The sequence below is a fragment of the Cherax quadricarinatus genome, chromosome 2, assembly GCF_038502225.1.
Source record: "Cherax quadricarinatus isolate ZL_2023a chromosome 2, ASM3850222v1, whole genome shotgun sequence".
Lineage (NCBI taxonomy): Eukaryota > Metazoa > Arthropoda > Malacostraca > Decapoda > Parastacidae > Cherax > Cherax quadricarinatus.
In genome coordinates, this window is record NC_091293.1 from 79,488,499 (window position 1) to 79,508,486 (window position 19,988).

General features: G+C 45.4%; 1 protein-coding gene across 1 annotated transcript in view; it reads right to left on the reverse strand.

The window, feature by feature from the left end:
• Positions 1 to 2,829: 2,829 nt before the first annotated feature.
• Positions 2,830 to 19,988, reverse strand: part of Mdh1 (malate dehydrogenase 1) — a 98,358-nt gene continuing 81,199 nt past the window's right edge. Inside the window, exon 7 of the mRNA XM_070089204.1 lies at positions 2,830 to 4,092. Within this exon, the coding sequence (XP_069945305.1) occupies positions 3,994 to 4,092 (99 nt within the window). The 3' untranslated portion in view covers positions 2,830 to 3,993. The remainder of the gene's footprint in view (positions 4,093 to 19,988) is intronic.

Here is a 19,988-nt window from a genome sequence, read left to right on the forward strand (position 1 = left end):
GGTACAGAGACTGGAAAGGTAACGTGTGGAGGTGGAAGAAGGGAAGGAAGGGGCAAAGAAGATTTGAGCAATGTGGATTTTTTGGACTTCTGAGTAGAGGGGCGATTGGTATTAGGTGTCGTACGAGGTCTTGTCGATACTGGGGCTTGTGAGGAAGGACGCGAAGATGTGAGAACAGACTGAGTTGTAGTCGGGACGTCAGAGCCAAGGACAGCAAAAGGATTAGATGCCGTAATGGCTATGGGAGGGGTAACAACAGAGGAGGCTGCAGAAGATGGGACCCCAGAAGTGGGGGGATGTTTGGAAACACGAGAATAAGAAACACGGGGTAGTCTCCCTTGGAGGCGGAGATGAGTAACTGCCATAGCATAAGGGAGACCTTCTGCCTCTTTGAGGCAACGGATTTCACGTTCATTTAAGTAGACCTGGCAACGGCGGGAGTACGAAGGGTGAGCTTCATTACAATTAAGGCAAGATGGAGGTTGACTGCAAGATGTATTAGAATGGTTGTCGGCACCACAGACTGGGCATTCGGCCATAGATCTGCAATATTTCGCTGGGTGACCAAAACGCCAGCAATTTCTACATTGTTGCGGTGTAGGTATCACCTTTCGAACTTGTAACCGATGTCCCGCGACATATACAGAAGACGGGAGTTCTCGGCTGTCAAAAGTTAAACGAGCCACATTGCAAGGGTAACGTCTCCGCCCCCGGGCAGGAAGGACATAAGTGTCTACTTTGAGGATTGGGAGATCCTGGAGTTCCAGCTGTTCAAAAATGTCATTGCCACATGACTGGAAATTCTGTTGGACTATGGTATGGGGCAGAATGACAGTACCACTACAAGAATTGAGAGAAAGATGTTTTTCAATAGTGATAGGAGTAGTATCGATATTCGAAAGGAGAGAAAGATCATGAGCTTGGGTAGCATTCTGGACAGTGACGATGCGCGTACCGCTCTTGAGAGCGTGAAATGAAATATCTCTGCCAACATGACGCAGGAGCGCTTTGGCAATACTATGGTCAGAAAGGTAGGCAGAAGAAGAAGTTGGTCTTAAAGTAAAGAATTTAGTCCATTGTGTGGTCCGAAACTGAGCGTGGAGAGGGAGTGCTTGACGTGTCGGTCGTTTCCGAGTAGAATGGGAAGGTAACGACGGAGCATCATCAGGAGATTGACGTTGGCGTTTAGGAGTAGGACCGGAGTTGGTCCGGCATGAAATGGGTGGGCGATTCGAAAATTGCCGTACCGTAGAGGGAGAAGCCGGAAGCATAGTCAAAGGAGAGCGGAGTTCAGACAAATCGAAGGAGTCAGTCGAAGCCCCGGTACCTGAAGCGGGTGAGGAAACAGCACCAGCAAGAGGTACAGGGGCATCAGGAGTGTCCGAAGAGTGGTCTAAACACAAGGCAGGGTCAGAATGGGGTGCGGTATCAAGAAGGGGCCCGGGGGTAGTGGTTTCATGGACTAGGGCTGCCATGGTTAGGTTACTCCTTTGCTTTTTGTTTTTAAGAAAAAAAAAGAAAGAAGAAAAGAAAATAAAAACAAAAAAAAGAATAAAAAAAGGGGGGAGCGGGGAGGAATAGTTCCCAGGAGAAATGAAAGGGCCGGAAATCTCCCTCCGCGCCCAAGAGGACTCGACACCGCTAGTAGCGCAGATGCAGCATGGAACCCGTGCCATACCCTACCCTTCATGCCAGTAAACCAGCAATCCGGGATAGCAACCTCACATCTGCCGAGCTACCTCGGTGGACAAAAGAGAGGGCGGCCGGATATCCGCCACAAAGCATACCTCCTTCAGCCACCACCCCCGGAATCCGAAAGGTGGCTTCCAGAGATACACCCGTCGCCCAAAAGACACCCAAAGCTACTCCGGGATACCGGAGAGGGATCGGGACATCCCTAGGCAATCCAGATTCCACGGCAAACTACGCCACCGCCAAGAAACCTCAACGGAATGGGATCGACCCCGGTGTCCTTTCCCCTACCTAGGAACTAGCACGCCTGTGGGAGAAATCACGAAGGCTAAAAAGAGGAAGGGCAAAAGGGAGGGGTGAGGAGGAGGAGGAGGAATGGAAAAAGGGGAGGATGGGGAGGATGGGATAGGGGAGGGGAGAATGGGGGGTAATTAGGTTCGGTCTGAGGAAGAAGACCGACAGGGCTAATTCCTCAGACCAAGAGCCTCTTCACCACGCCAAGGAGCCCCCCTTGAAGAGGGGTGGCTTCCAGAGATACACTCGTCGCCCGAAAGACACCCAAAGCTACTCCGGGATACCGGAGAGGGATCGGGACATCCCCAGGCGATCCAGATTCCACGGCAAACTACGCCACCGCTAAGAACCTCAACGGAATGGGATGGACCCCGGTATCCTTTCCTCCACCTAGGAACTAGCGCGCCTGTGGGAGAAATCCCAAAGGACAAAAAGAGGAAGGGCAAAAGGGAGGGATGGGGAGGGGGAGGAGGAAAGGAAAAAGGGGAGGATGGGATAGGGGAGGGGAGATTGGGGGGTAATTAGGTTCGGTCTAAGGAAGAAGACCGACAGGGCTAATTCCTCAGACCAAGAGCCTCTTCACCATGCCAAGGAGCCCCCCTTGAAGAGGTCACCATGCCAAGGAGCCCCCCTTGAAGAGGTCCTCAGACCAAGAGCCTCTTCACTGCAGGAGCCCCCATTGAAGGTGTATGTTAATTCCAGCTAATTGCTGTAATCAACTAAATTTCTTCAATTATACTCAGATGATAGAGTTGGCTTTCAATAAATTATTATAATAAAAAAGAAGCACTAAACCTACAAGGGTCATACAGTGGAGCGGGGTAGGCTTTTAATAAAACAAGATTATTGGTATTTATTATTTTAAAACAAATCCCCAAAAGCAGAATTATATCAAATTTTTCATTAGAGAATTTTAAATTAAAAATATTGCCTATTTTAACCAAGTAACACATTAATTTTAAATAAAAAAAAAAAATGCACAGCATATTTATCCAAGGGCAGTTAAACTCAGGGTAAGATTTAGTGTGTCCAACAAGCAATTAAAGGAATACTATATATATATATATATATTTATATATATACATACATACACTACTTTTCACAAACATCACTGACTAAAAATGTGTTTATGAGTCTTTATATACACACACACACACACACACACACTGAGAACTTTATGAATTTCCAAAGTGAGCAAAACATTTAGATTTGATAGTGCATACACTGGTGACACTAGCTGCACAAGACAACCATTAAGACAATACTCCTTATTACCTTTGTGGCTACATTTGTAACTTATTAATGAACAAATTATGATCACTCTCAACTGCCCAACTCTTATCACAGACTCAGGTGTGCTTTAGAAAAGAAATTTGTAAAAATTCAGAATGAAGCTACATTTTTCTGATGTTTCAATAAATACAGTAGGAGAACTAAGAACTCAACACACGTTGGTCCCACAGCACTGCTCCTTTAAGTGCTTGAAGTGTAATTTGTCAGAATATTTAAACACTGACCTTTAAAGAATAGAAAGGCACAATACCATGACTGGAACAATACACAAATAACTCACACATAGGAGAATAACACTTATGAAAACATTTTGGTGGCTAGTTGATTGTCCAAGTCAGACAGAAATCTCGTCATAAGTTTCATTCTCCTACATGTGGGTTGTGTGTGAACTTAATTCTTTCTTTTCAATCCTTTAATGTAATATGTAACAAACTCCCCCCCCCCCAAGTCTCCCAGCTCAGGCTGGCTGATTTCAGCACCTTATATGATTCCTGTCCTGCATGATGAAATATAGACTGGGAACACAGCTTTTACTCTTTCTTTGGAGTTACATAAAACACCATATAAAATCTTCAAAGCAGCCCAAAAGTATGAGAGTACTGACTTAAAGTTGTAACATTAACAACTGGTTTGTGTGTGTGTGAATGAGGCTAGAATAAATTTTAATAACAAGTGGTGTGTATCTCAGAGCCTAGGCCTAACTGCTGCACCACCCTAATCTTCACACACAGCAATAGCATCATCACGCTCTTCACAAAGCTCTTTGGCACTCTTGTCCATCATCTCCTGAGCAAAGTCATCAATAGGCAACCCCTGCAATTAAAAAATATTAAATTAAAAAAGTATACCTCTAAATTTTTCCTTGAGAACAAGGCACTGTACAAAGATGGTTTATGATGCCATCAGTACAAATCTTCTAGTACTAGTATTATAAAGTTGTACTGGTACAATAAAAATGATATCTAGTACTGGTACAGTGGTGGTTGTCTAGTGAAGTGTGTCAGGCTGTCAAACAAATTCCTCATCATGGGGTTGATATGTCTCAATGTTCACACAATGGTGCGAGTTATCATACATACAGTAGGGCACCACATTATGGTGTTTTGCCTTACAGTGTTCCACTAATATGGACATTTAAAATTATGAGCAAAACTTGCTTTATGGCTCCCCCTACCTGACTAACACAGTCACCACGGGCCACCCGATTTGTTTACATTCTCCATAAGTACATCTCTCCATTATGTCTGGAAATTCACAAAATTTCAAGTGTTTTAAAATTATTTAATATTTTAAATATACACTGATAATTATACTTATGTGTATCTGTACCTAAATAAACTTACACACTGTGCTGGTGTGGAGGTACTCTTTAAAATCACTAAGTGTCTTATTAGTCTTGAAGATGCCATACTGATGATGATAACACAATAATAATCCCTCTGAGACACATTAAACATCGTACATTACGTTAATATAGACATTCTGATTAATCCACCTATGATATTTTTTCAAGATTATATAATAAACACGCTATGTAACACAAACTTGATAAATACACCCACAGTACATTAATATAAATATGAGATATTTTTCCAGTCATCTTGTCAATGTCAGAAAGAATAACATTTCTCTAGTTCAACACCACAGAAAATGTGTACACAACAGTATTACTGGGGGGTAACTGTAGAAAATTATTCCTTTCATATGCCTTCACTCAGAGCATCCCTCCTTCTAAAAATGGTGTTTTAAATGAGAATGGGAATGTTGCTCTTTATTTATTCTACTGTACCAACGTGGAGGCAACTTGTACACAATGTAAGGTGTTTGTATTATGGTAAAAGCTTCACAAACATGGAAATGAACGTGTAACAACCATAACCAGATGTGTTCGCCTGCTTGTTTACATACTCTGCATCAATGTCCGCTCTCATTTACTCATTCTCTCGTTTATTCGTTTTACATTGTTTACTCACCCTCGCCCTACATTATGACTACAAATATTCTAAGGTAAGTAATGAGTCAACTGTATATGGGTTTTATCACTCTAGAGTGTTTTAAATGTATACTACATGTGGGTTGGGTGGCCATACCCACCACACCTAACACCTAAAGTCAGTACCTGACCAGCTGGGCTGTGGCTCGTACGTTGGATCGCGTGCAGCCAGCAGTAACAGCCTGGTTGATCAGGCTCTGATCCACCATGAAGCCTGGTCACAGACCAGGCTACAGGGGCGTTGACCCCCAGAACTCTCTCCAGGTAAACACCTGACTACCATACCTACCACACCTGACCTTTTACAATAAATATTACTCGCCTCTCACCCTACATTAAGACTACAAATATTTTGAGGTAAGTAATGAGTGTACTGTGCATGTATTTTACTTTTTATTGTTTTTAATGCCTAGTTCTATTGCTAACTTAATATATGTTAGTGTAAACTTGTTATCTGACATTTTTATACATTTATAAGTGAAAAAAAGTGTTCTGCTTTCCGGCTGTAGCCTAGAACCTAACCTGCTGTATAAGTGGGGCCCTACTGCAATGAAATGACTAAGATACCAATAAGGACACAAGAATAGAGGAACACTGCAGAAGACCTACTGGCCCATACAAGGCAGGTCCTTATCAATACACAGTGTGAACCAAAAGTGTTAGTGGAATGGCTCTCAAAGATTGTGTTTTTTTTTTTTTTTCAAAAAACTGGCTGCATCCCACAAAGGCAAGGTGACCCAAAAAAGAAAAACGAAAGTTTTTCTTTTTAATTTTAGTAATTTGTACAGGAGAAGGGGTTACTAGACCCTTGCTCCTGGCATTTTAGTCGCCTCTTACAACATGCATGACTTACAGAGGAAGAATTCTATTCCACTTCCCCGTGGAGATAAGAGGAAATGAACAAGAACTAAAAAGAAAATAGAAGAAAACCCAGAGGGGTGTGTATATATATATATATGTTTGTACATGTATACGTAGTGTGACCTAAGAAGAAGTAGCAAGACGTACCTGACATCTTGTATGTTTCTTCTTTCTTTCTTTCTTTCAACACACCAGCCGTATCCCACCAAGGCGGGGTGGCCCAAAAAGAAAAACGAAAGTTTCTCTTTTTAAATTTAGTAATTTACACAGGAGAAGGGGTTACTAGCCCCTTGCTCCTGGCATTTTAGTCGCCTCTTGCAACACCCATGGCTTACGGAGGAAGAATTCTATTCCACTTCCCCGTGGAGATAAGAGGAAATAAACAAGAACAAGAACTAAAAAGAAAATAGAAGAAAACCCAGAGGGGTGTGTATATATGTGCTTGATAAATTAGACACATGTGCAACTCTTGGGTATCTTTATTGAATAAAGATACCCAAGAGTTGCACATGTGTCTAATTTATCAACATGTCGGTTCTCTGAACCATTCATCTACAAATATATGTGCTTGTACATGTATGTGTAGTGTGACCTAAGTGTAAGTAGAAGTAGCAAGACGTACCTGAAATCTTGCATGTTTATGAGACAGAAAAAAGACACCAGCAATCCTACCATCATGTAAAACAATTGCAGATTTCCATTTTATACTCACTTGGCAGGATGGTAGTACCTCCCTGGGCAGTTGCTGTCTACCAACCTACTACATAAAATGTTTTTACACTAACATGTGGTATCCCATGTGAGAAGTGCCACTAACATCCATGTATTCACATACCCCTATCAATATCACCCTCGAACACCCCACCCCCAAGTCGTCTGCACCTGCACAGCAGAAAGGTTAAGTGGAAATCAGGTATCATGGCACTCAGATTCTAAGGAGGATATGGGCAGGATGGCATACAGGAATACCTGTGGGAAATGTGAAAAGATCTTTGAGAAAAATTCCAGAATCACATGCAACCTATATTTTTCAAAACACTATCTCGTGAGCAAGAATAAACACTGCTTCCAAAAATAACACTCAACTAGCAAGGCGTTTCTGGATCTGAAATAAGGATATGGGGCCTTGGACACATCTCAGGAAAGTACTCAGTAGGGTAATAAACAATAAGCAGAAAAACAAAGGCCCTCTTGGATAGTCTACTCAAGATATACAGAACATCGGAGGAAAGTAGAGGAGCAAAATATAACATACAAAATCCCCATATTACAAAAGATGACTTCAAATTAGAGACCCACTGAAAAAAGTATGTGAAACCAAAACATCAGCTAGCTCAGCCCCCAACCTTAGTGCTGATCCAGACTTGAAAAAAGACTACCACAACTACCACTATAGCTGTAATAAAACAGCCAACACTATAGCCTTCTCCCTTCCTCCCATCTCATCACTCATCAATAAGTCTTCAATAAAAGTAAGTGTCATTTTAGCATTGTTCATTCTGCATGTCTCATTGTTTTCTATGTAGGGATATGTATATTTCATGTAAAAAAAATTATTTTGTTAAATACTTTTGAGTGACTGGAACGGATTAATTGAATTTCCATTATTTCTTATAGGGAAAATGAATTCAGATAAAGACAAAAGGGGTGGGGATTTTCTTTCTTTTTCGGGTCACCCTGCCTCAGTGGGAGATGGCTGACTTGTTAAAAAAAAAGACAAAATTGGTTAACCCTTAAACTGTCCAAACGTAGATATATGTTTGCCTGCGCAGTGCTCCGAATGTTTTGAAAAATAAAAAATAATTTTTTTTTTTAAATTGAAAAGTGCATTTTTATAAATGGGTTAGGATAAAAAAAATTTTTTTTTTAGGGTCAGTACTTACTGATTATTATTACTATTATAATCAAAAAGAAGCGCTAAGCCACAAGGGCTATACAGCGCTGCAGGGTAGGGAAGGAAGCAAGGGAATTGGATGGCAGAAGGGAGGGGGGGATGATCAGCAGGTTACAGAAAACAGCGGGGCACGGGATAGTACGGGGATAGAGGGTAGCAAGAGATTGAAGTAGAAAGGGCTGAAGGTATCAGAATTTGTGAAGCAAGTCAGTTGTTGTCAAAAAGTCAATGAGAGAGTCCGGATGAAAGGTGGGTCCATCAGCGAGAAGGGAAGGTAAAGAGAGAGCAGCGAAGCGAAGACGACGACAGAGGTAAATTCTGCGTGCTCGTTGATAAAGTGGGCAGTCCAACAGAATGTGGCTGACTGATAATGGAGCTTGGCAATTCTCACAGAGAGGAGCAAGACTCCTCTCCATGAGATATCCATGAGTAAGACGAGTATGGCCAATGCGAAGACAGGAGAGAGTAGTCTCCCAACCTCGACACTGGTGATAAGAAGACGGCCAGTAACCTATACTCGGTTTAATAGATTGAAGTTTGTTGCCGAGCATAGTAGACCAACGTTGTTGCCAACGGGTGTGAAGGTGGGAAGATATTGCAGTAAAATAGTCCGTAAATGGAATACCTCTATAAGAAACTGGTAGGTCATGTACTGCTGACCGCGCAGCAGTGTCTGCCTGTTCATTGCCCTGTACGTCAACATGACCAGGGACCCAACAAAAAACTATCTTTATGCTTGGTAAAGATGAGGCGTAGCCAAAGTTGGATACGGAGGACTAAGGGGTGAGGTGTATCAAATTTTTGTATAGCCTGTAAAGCACTAAGGGAGTCTGAGACAACCACAAATGATGACACAGGCATAGATGCAATACGGATAAGTGCTGTAAGGATGGCATATAATTCAGCAGTAAAAATACTAGCCGAAGATAGTAAATGCCCTTGTACGACACTGTCCGGAAACACTGCTGCGAATCCTACGCCGTCAGAAGACTTAGAGCCATCTGTGTACACAGCAATGGCATGAGAACGAGAGTGAAAGTGGTCAAGAAAAAGAGAGCGGGAAGCGACCGTAGACAGTTGGGCTTTCGAGCAAGGGAGAGAGAACAGACTCGAACAGCTGGAACTTCCCAGGGGGGTAGGGAAAAGTGAGATGCTACAAGTACATAGAAAGGTGGTAGTTGAAGAGAAGACAAGAGCGAATGAAGGCGAAGAGAGAAGGGACGGAGTAAACAGGGGCGGCGAACAAATAAAGAATGTCTACTAATATCAGTGACCATTCTATAAATGGAAGGATTGTGGAGATCATGAGAGCGTACATAGTAGCGCAGGCAATGGGCATCACGGCGATCTGATAAGGATGGAACGTTCGCTTCCGCATAGAGGCAGGGGAAGAGCGAAAAGCACCAAGGCATAAACGTAATCCTTGGTGATAACTGGGGTTAAGGCTAGAGAGAGTAGCAGGAGATGCCGCTGAATAGATCTGGTCCCCATAATCAAGTTTCGATAAAATAAGGGTGGAATGTAGGCGAAGGAGGGTTCGACGATCAGCTCCCCATGAAAGATGAGCAAGGGTTTTAAGAAGGTTCAGCCGGCTGTGACAAGTTGCCTTCAGAGAGGTAATGTGAGGTTTCCAGGATAACCTACGATCAAAGAGGAGGCCCAGAAACTTGACTGTATCACGTTCAGGGATACGGGAGCCATAGAGGTACAAAGGATGATCGGAGATGACAGAGCGTCTAGTGAAAGTGATTTGGTGGGTTTTAGTGCTGGAAAATTTAAACCCACGTGTGGTGGCCCAATTGGAAACACGGTCGACTGCATGTTGGAGAGAAACTGTAATGAGGTGACAGTCAGCGCCTGCACAGGCAATAGCGAAGTCATCAACATAGAGTGATGACCAAATATTTGATGGAAGACTAGAGGCCAAATCATTAATAGCAAGGAGAAAAAGTGTTGTGCTCAGAACACATCCCTGGGGGACACCTTCAGCTTGGATAAAGTCCGGGGAGAGCACATTATTAACCCGAACATGGAAATGCCTGTCAGTTAAAAAGTTCTTAAGGAAGGATGGTAGATTGCCTCGAAGGCCTAAGGAGTGGGCTTGGGCTAAAATATTATACCTCCAAGTTGTGTCATATGCCTTCTCAAGGTCAAAAAATATGGCAATAACTGAGTGGTTATTCGCAAAGGCATTACGAACATACGTATCCAAGCGTAGTAAGTGGTCTATGGTAGAACGTCCCTTACGAAAGCCATATTGACGAGTGGAGAGACTGTTGTGTGTCTCTAAATACCACACTAAACGTCTATTTACTAGGCGTTCCATTACTTTGCAAACTGCACTGGTAAGAGCAATGGGACGATAGTGGGAGGTTTCATGTCCCGTAGTGCCTGGTTTGCGGAAAGGGAGAACAATGGCGGATTTCCACAGCTGTGGAAGAACTCCTTGTGACCAAATAAGATTGTAAAGGCGTAATAGGACTGCAAGGGCTGACTGATGTAAATGTTGTAGCATACAAATATGAATGTCGTCGGGCCCAGCTGCCGATGATCGACAAGCTGAGAGTGTTGCCTCCAGTTCTTGAAGTGTAAAAGGCACATTATACTGTTCTTCTCTGAGAGAAGAAAAGTCCAAGGGTGCTAACTCTCTGGCAGACTTTGAGGAAAGAAATGAGGGGCATAGATGGAGTCCCTGAGAAATACAGACCAGATGATTGCCAATTTCATTGGCAACATCTAGTGGGTTTGCTATATCAACACCGGCAACCCGCAGAACAGGAGCCGGGTCAGGAGAATATTTACCACTCAGATTTCGTACTTTTTTCCAGACTGCACTCATAGAGGAAGCAGAGGTGATGGTGGAGACATAATCTCGCCAGCAAGTGCGTTTAGCATCACGGATGACACGGCAAGCGATCGCACGCTTCTGTTTAAAATCAAGGAGTCGCTCTGTGGTTCTATTGTACCGGTACCTGCCCCATGCAGCGCGTTTCAAACGTACTGCACGAACACAAGCAGGAGACCACCAAGGCACGCATTTCTGAGAATGCCTGCCCGAAGTTTGGGGTATAGAATGAGAAGCTGCAGTGAAAACGGAGGACGAGAAGAGGTGTAAAAGCTCATCGATGGAGGACGAAGAAGGAACCTCTTTAAAAACAGTCAGGTGTGAGTAAAGGTTCCAACTTGCCCGATTAAATTTCCAGCGTGGGGTGCGAAGAGGTGGCGAATATGAAGGGGAAGTAAGAATGATTGGGAAATGATCACTGTCATGTAAGTCCGGGAGAACAGACCAAGTGAAGTCTAATGCGGCGGAGGAAGAGCAGACTGAGAGATCAATGCAAGAGAGAGTATGAGTCCGAGGATCAAAATGGGTGTGAGTACCTGTATTTAAAACATGGAGGGGGTGGGTGGCAAGAAAAGCCTCTAACTGAATTCCACGGGAATCACAGCGAGACCCCCCCAGAGGAAATGGTGGGCATTAAAATCACCAAGTAACAGAATCGGTGGCGGTAATGACGAAACAAGGAAGGCAAAATCCGGAATAGATAATGCCCGAGAAGGAGAGAGATATAAAGAACAGAGCATATACCACCTATGTAAGTGGATACGGGCTGCTGTGTAATGCAGCGAAGTATGAACAAATAGCTGATGGTACTGAATATCAGTGCGGAGAAGGGCACTTTCATTAAAGGTCCCATCAGGAAAAGGATCTGAAGAATACAATAAATTATAGCCTGAGATTTGAGAAATAACAGCAGAGTGTAATTTTGGTTCCTGTAAGCAAACACCAACAGGGGCAAACTGGGAGAGTAACATCTGAAGCTCACCCCGATTACCCCTGAGGCCGCGTATATTCCACTGAAAATAGGCCATGATTGGCAATGATATATTATTATTATTATTATAATCAAAAAGAAGCGCTAAGCCACAAGGGCTATACAGCGCTGCAGGGTAGGGAAGGAAGCAAGGGAATTGGATGGCAGAAGGGAGGGGGGATGATCAGCAGGTTACAGAAAACAGCGGGGCACGGGATAGTACGGGGGTAGAGGGTAGCAAGAGATACAAGTAGAAAGGGCTGAAAGTATCAGAATTTGTGAAGTAAGTCAGTCGTTGTCAAAAAGTCAATGAGAGAGTCCGGATGGAAGGTGGGTCCATCAGCGAGAAGGGAAGGTAAAGAGAGAGCAGCGGGGCGAAGACGACGACAGAGGTAAATTCTGCGTGCTCGTTGATAAAGTGGGCAGTCCAACAGAATGTGGCTGACTGATAATGGAGCTTGGCAATTCTCACAGAGAGGAGCAAGACGCCTCTCCATGAGATATCCATGAGTAAGACGAGTATGGCCAATGCGAAGACGGGAGAGAGTAGTCTCCCAACCTCGACACTGGTGATAAGAAGACGGCCAGTAACCTATACTCGGTTTAATAGACTGAAGTTTGTTGCCGAGCATAGTAGACCAACGTTGTTGCCAACGGGTGTGAAGGTGGGAAGATATTACAGCAAAATAGTCCGTACATGGAATACCTCTATAAGAAACTGGTAGGTCATGTACTGCTGACCGCGCAGCAGTGTCTGCCTGTTCATTGCCCTGTACGTCAACATGACCAGGGACCCAACAAAAAACAATATCTTTATGCTTAGTAAAGATGCGGCGTAGCCAAAGTTGGATACGGAGGACTAAGGGGTGAGGTGTATCAAATTTTTGTATAGCCTGTAAAGCACTAAGGGAGTCTGAGACAACCACAAATGATGACACAGGCATAGATGCAATACGGATAAGTGCTGTAAGGATGGCATATAATTCAGCAGTAAAAATACTAGCTGAAGATAGTAAATGCCCTTGTACGACGCTGTCCGGAAACACTGCTGCGAATCCTACGCCGTCAGAAGACTTAGAGCCATCTGTGTACACAGCAATGGCATGAGAATGAGAGTGAAAGTGGTCAAGAAAAAGAGAGCGGGAAGCGACCGTAGACAGTTGGGCTTTCGAGCAAGGGAGGGAGAAAGAACAGACTCGAACAGCTGGAACTTCCCAGGGGGGTAGGGAAAAGTGAGATGCTACATGTACATAGAAAGGTGGTAGTTGAAGAGAAGACAAGAGCGAATGAAGGCGAAGAGAGAAGGGACGGAGTAAGCAGGGGCGGCGAACAAATAAAGAATGTCTACTAATATCAGTGACCATTCTATAAATGGAAGGATTGCGGAGATCATGAGAGCGTACATAGTAGCGCAAGCAATGGGCATCACGGCGATCGGATAAGGATGGAACGTTCGCTTCTGCATAGAGGCTTTCGACAGGGGAAGAGCGAAAAGCACCAAGGCATAAACGTAATCCTTGGTGATGAATGGGGTTAAGGCTAGAGAGAGTAGCAGGAGATGCCGCTGAATAGATCTGGTCACCATAATCAAGTTTCGATAAAATAAGGGTGGAATGTAGGTGAAGGAGGGTTCGACGATCAGCTCCCCACGAAAGATGAGCAAGGGTTTTAAGAAGGTTCAGCCGGCTGTGACAAGTTGCCTTCAGAGAGGTAATGTGAGGTTTCCAGGATAACCTACGATCAAAGAGGAGGCCCAGAAACTTGACTGTATCACGTTCAGGGATACGTGAGCCATAGAGGTACAAAGGATGATCAGAGATGACAGAGCGTCTAGTGAAAGTGATTTGGTGGGTTTTAGTGCTGGAAAATTTAAACCCATGTGTGGTGGCCCAATTGGAAACACGGTCGACTGCATGCTGGAGAGAAACTGTAAGGAGGTGACAGTCAGCGCCTGCACAGGCAATAGCGAAGTCATCAACATAGAGTGATGACCAAATATTTGATGGAAGACTAGAGGCCAAATCATTAATAGCAAGGAGAAAAAGTGTTGTGCTCAGAACACATCCCTGGGGGACACCTTCAGCTTGGACAAAGTCCGGGGAGAGCACATTATTAACCCGAACACGGAAATGCCTGTCAGTTAAAAAGTTCTTAAGGAAGGATGGTAGATTGCCTCGAAGGCCTAAGGAGTGGGCTTGGGCTAAAATATTATACCTCCAAGTTGTGTCATATGCCTTCTCAAGGTCAAAAAATATGGCAATAACTGAGTGGTTATTCGCAAAGGCATTACGAACATACGTATCCAAGCGCAGTAAGGGGTCTATGGTAGAACGTCCCTTACGAAAGCCATATTGACGAGTGGAGAGACTGTTGTGTGTCTCTAAATACCACACTAAACGTCTATTTACTAGACGTTCCATTACTTTGCAAACTGCACTGGTAAGAGCAATGGGACGATAGTGGGAGGTTTCATGTCCCGTAGTGCCTGGTTTGCGGAAAGGGAGAACAATGGCGGATTTCCACAGCTGTGGAAGAACTCCTTGTGACCAAATAAGATTGTAAAGGCGTAATAGGACTGCAAGGGCTGACTGATGTAAATGTTGTAGCATACGAATATGAATGTCGTCGGGCCCAGCTGCCGATGATCGACAAGCTGAGAGTGTTGCCTCCAGTTCTTGAAGTGTAAAAGGCACATTATACTGTTCTTCTCTGAGAGAAGAAAAGTCCAAGGGTGCTAACTCTCTGGCAGACTTTGAGGAAAGAAATGAGGGGCATAGATGGAGTCCCTGAGAAATACGGACCAGATGATTGCCAAGTTCATTGGCAACATCTAGTGGGTTTGCTATATCAACACCGGCAACCCGCAGAACAGGAGCCGGGTCAGGAGAATATTTACCACTCAGTTTTCGTACTTTTTTCCAGACTGCACTCATAGAGGAAGCAGAGGTGATGGTGGAGACATAATCTCGCCAGCAAGTGCGTTTAGCGTCACGGATGACACGGCGAGCGATCGCACGCTTCTGTTTAAAATCAAGGAGTCGCTCTGTGGTTCTATTGTACCGGTACCTGCCCCATGCAGCGCGTTTCAAACGTACTGCACGAGCACAAGCAGGAGACCACCAAGGCACGCATTTCTGAGAATGCCTGCCCGAAGTTTGGGGTATAGAATGAGAAGCTGCGGTGAAAACGGAGGACGAGAAGAGGTGTAAAAGCTCATCGATGGAGGACGAAGAAGGAACCTCTTTAAAAACAGTCAAGTGTGAGTAAAGGTTCCAATTTGCCCGATTAAATTGCCAGCGTGGGGTGCGAAGAGGTGGCGAATATGAAGGGGAAGTAAGAATGATTGGGAAATGATCACTGTCATGTAAGTCCGGGAGAACAGACCAAGTAAAGTCTAATGCGGCGGAGGAAGAGCAAACTGAGAGATCGATGCAAGAGAGAGTATGAGTCCGAGGATCAAAATGGGTGTGAGTACCTGTATTTAAAACATGGAGGGGGTGGGTGGCAAGAAAAGCCTCTAACCGAATTCCACGGGAATCACAGTGAGACCCTCCCCAGAGGAAATGGTGGGCATTAAAATCACCGAGTAACAGAATCGGTGGCGGTAATGACGAAACAAGGAAGGCAAAATCCGGAATAGATAATGCCCGAGAAGGAGAGAGATATAAAGAACAGAGCGTATACCACCTATGTAAGTGGATACGGGCTGCTGTGTAATGCAGCGAAGTATGAATAAATAGCTGATGGTACGGAATATCAGTGCGGAGAAGAAGGGCACTTTCATTAAAGGTCCCATCAGGAAAAGGATCTGAAGAATACAATAAATTATAGCCTGAGATGTGAGAAATAACAGCAGAGTGTAATTTTGGTTCCTGTAAGCAAACACCAACAGGGGCAAACTGGGAGAGTAACATCTGAAGCTCACCCCGATTACCCCTGAGGCCGCGTATATTCCACTGTAAAAAGGCCATGATTGGCAATGATAAAGATACTTGAAATCCGCAGGTAAGGGTTCCTACGGACTAGAAGGGTTAGAAAAGTCCACATGCGGAGGCAGTGGAAAATGTTCAAGCAGCGAAGGAACGGTGCGCTGTGAAGAAAGGAGTTGCGCAGATGGAGCAGAGGAGAGAGAAAGAGCGGAAGGTGGATCAGTGTCCATTGATGGTTTGGTCTCTGCAATATATTCAGAGATTGCTTCAAGTGTTTCGGAATTCAGAGATGTCGTATGGGAGACAATATTGGGAATGGTAGGGGGAGGATGAGTAAAGATTGGAACTGTATTGGACTGTACCAAGGTAGGGGGGGGCGAAAGGGTGGAGGGAACTGGAGAAGCGTGGCAGGGGACAGAAGAGACAGGAACCTGGGAGGTGGCAGAAGAGGAAGAAACTTGGGAGGGAACAGGGGAGGAAGGTACATTACGAGGAGGAGGGTGAACCTCTGCACTTGTAACTGAGCCAGTGAGAGGGGAAGAACTAGGGACAGAGACAGGGAGGGTAAAATGAGGAGGTGGAAGATGGGTAGGAGGTGTTACCGGACCTTTTTTTGACTTTTGAGAAGTAGAGGGACGATTGGGAAGAGGTGTCGTACGAGGTCTCGTCGATACTGAGGCTTGTAAGAGAGAACTCGAAGAAGCGAGATTAGACTGAGGCGTTGAAGTAGGGACGTCTGAGCTGAGGACAGCAAAAGGATTAGATACAGGAGTGATTATGGGAGAGGTAACCACAGAGGTGGGTGTAGAAGATGGGATACCAGAAGTGGGGGGACGTTTTGAAACACGGGAATAAGAAACACGTGGGAGTCTCCCTTGGAGGCGGAGATGAGAAACTGCCATGGCATAAGGGAGACCTTCTGTCTCTTTGAGGTAACGGATTTCCCGCTCGTTTAAATAGACCTGACAACGGCGAGAGTACGAAGGGTGAGCCTCATGACAGTTAAGGCAAGAGGGAGATCGATTGCAAGACGTATTAGAATGGTCATCGGCACCACAGACTGGGCATTCGGCGATAGATCTGCAATATTTCGCTGGATGGCCAAATCGCCAGCAATTTCTACACTGTTGTGGTGTAGGGATCACCTTTCGAACTTGTAACCGATGTCCTGCTATATAAACGGAGGATGGGAGTTCTCGGCTGTCAAAAGTTAAACGAGCCACATTGCTAGGGTATCGTCTCCGCCCACGGGCAGGAAGAACGTAAGTGTCTACCTTGAGGATTGGGAGATCTTGGAGTTCCAGCTGTTCTAGAATGTCGGTGCCACATGTCTGGAAATTTTGTTGAACTATGGTATGGGGCAGAATAACGGTACCACTACAAGAATTGAGGGAATGATGTTTTTCAAGGGTGACAGGAACAGTATCTATATGGGAAAGACGAGAGAGCTCACGAGCCTGGGTAGCATTCTGTACGGTAATGATGCGCGTACCGCTCTTAAGAGCATGAAAAGAAATATCTTTACCAACATGGCGTAGGAGTGCCTTGCCAATACTATGGTCAGAAAGATAGGCAGTAGAGGAAGTTGGTCGTAAAGTGAAGAATTTAGTCCACTGTTCAGTCTGAAACTGAGCGTGGAAAGGTAGTGAAGGACGTGTCGATCGTTTCTGAGAAGAACGAGAAGGTGAAGGTGGAGAAGTATCATCAGCAGGTAATTGTCGTTGACGTTTAGGCGTGGGACCAGAGTTGGTCCGACGTGGAACGGGTCGGCGATTTGAAAATTGCCGCACCGTAGAGGGAGAAGCCGGAAGCATAGTCAGAGGAGAGCGAAGGTCTGATAAATCGAAGGAGTCAGTCGAGGCCTCAGTACCTGAAGCGGGTGAGGAAACAGCACCGGCAATAGGTACAGAGGCATGAGGAATGTCTGAAGAGTGGTCCAAAGACGAGGCGGGGTCAGAACGGGGTGCGGTATCAAGAAGGGGCCCGGGGGTACCAGGTTCATGGACTAGGGCTGCCATGGTTAGGTTACTTCTTTCTTTTTGTTTTTAAGAAAAAAAAAGAAAGAAGAAAAGAAAATAAAAATAAAAAAAAGAAAAAAAAAAGGGGGGACCGGGGAGGGATAGTTCCTAGGAGGAATGAAAGGGCCAGAAATCTCCCTCCGCGCCCAAGAGGACTCGACACCGCTAGTAGCGCAGATGCAGCATGGAACCCGTGCCATACCCTACCCTTCATGCCAGTAAACCAGCAATCTGGGATAGCAACCTCACATCTGCCGAGCTACCTCGGTGGACAAAAGAGAGGGCGGCCGGATATCCGCCACAAAGCATACCTCCTTCAGCCACCACCCCCGGAATCCGAAAGGTGGCTTCCAGAGATACACCCGTCGCCCAAAAGACACCCAAAGCTACTCCGGGATACCGGAGAGGGATCGGGACATCCCTAGGCAATTCAGATTCCACGGCAAACTACGCCACTGCCAAGAAACCTCAACGGAATGGGATGGACCCCGGTGTCCTTTCCCCTACCCAGGAACTAGCGCGCCTGTGGGAGAAATCACGAAGGCTAAAAAGAGGAAGGGCAAAAGGGAGGGGTGAGGAGGAGGAGGAGGAATGGAAAAAGGGGAGGATGGGGAGGATGGGATAGGGGAGGGGAGAATGGGGGGTAATTAGGTTCGGTCTGAGGAAGAAGACCGACAGGGCTAATTCCTCAGACCAAGAGCCTCTTCACCACGCCAAGGAGCCCCCCTTGAAGAGGGGCAATGATATAGATACTTGAAATCCGCAGGTAAGGGTTCCTACGGACTAGAAGGGTTAGAAAAGTTCACATGCGGAGGCAGTGGAAAACGTTCAAGCAGCGAAGGAACGGTGCGCTGTGAAGAAAGGAGTTGCGCAGATGGAGCAGAGGAGAGAGAAAGAGCGGAAGGTGGATCAGTGTCCATTGATGGTTTGGTCTCTGCAATATATTCAGAGATTGCTTCAAGTGTTTCGGAATTCAGAGATGTTGTATGGGAGACAATATTGGGAATGGTAGGGGGAGGATGAGTAAAGATTGGAACTGTATTGGACTGTTCCAAGGTAGGGGGGGGGGCGAAAGGGTGGAGGGAACTGGAGAAGCGTGGCAGGGGACAGAAGAGGCAGGAACCTGGGAGGTGGCAGAAGAGGAAGAAACTTGGGAGGGAACAGGGGAGGAAGGTACAGTACGAGGAGGAGGGTGAACCTCTACACTTGTAACTGAGCCAGTGAGAGGGGAAGAACTAGGGACAGAGACAGGGAGGGTAAAATGAGGAGGTGGAAGATGGGTAGGAGGTGTTAACGGACCTTTTTTTGACTTTTGAGAAGTAGAGAGACGATTGGGAGGAGGTGTCGTACGAGGTCTCGTCGATACTGAGGCTTGTGAGAGAGAACTCGAAGAAGCGAGATTAGACTGAGGCGTTGAAGTAGGGACGTCTGAGCCGAGGACAGCAAAAGGATTAGATACAGGAGTGATTATGGGAGAGGTAACCACAGAGGTGGGTGTAGAAGATGGGATACCAGAAGTGGGGGGACGTTTTGAAACACGGGAATAAGAAACACGTGGGAGTCTCCCTTGGAGGCGGAGATGAGAAACTGCCATGGCATAAGGGAGACCTTCTGTCTCTTTGAGGTAACGGAGTTCCCGCTCGTTTAAATAGACCTGACAACGGCGAGAGTACGAAGGGTGAGCCTCATGACAGTTAAGGCAAGAGGGAGATCGATTGCAAGACGTATTAGAATGGTCATCGGCACCACAGACTGGGCATTCGGCGATAGATCTGCAATATTTCGCTGGATGGCCAAATCGCCAGCAATTTCTACACTGTTGTGGTGTAGGGATCACCTTTCGAACTTGTAACCGATGTCCTGCTATATAAACTGAAGATGGGAGTTCTCGGCTGTCAAAAGTTAAACGAGCCACATTGCTAGGGTATCGTCTCCGCCCACGGGCAGGAAGAACGTAAGTGTCTACCTTGAGGATTGGGAGATCTTGGAGTTCCAGCTGTTCAAGAATGTCAGTGCCACATGTCTGGAAATTTTGTTGAACTATGGTATGGGGCAGAATGACGGTACCACTAGAAGAATTGAGGGAATGATGTTTTTCAAGAGTGACAGGAACAGTATCGATATGGGAAAGACGAGAGAGCTCATGAGCCTGGGTAGCATTCTGTACGGTAATGATGCGCGTACCGCTCTTAAGAGCAT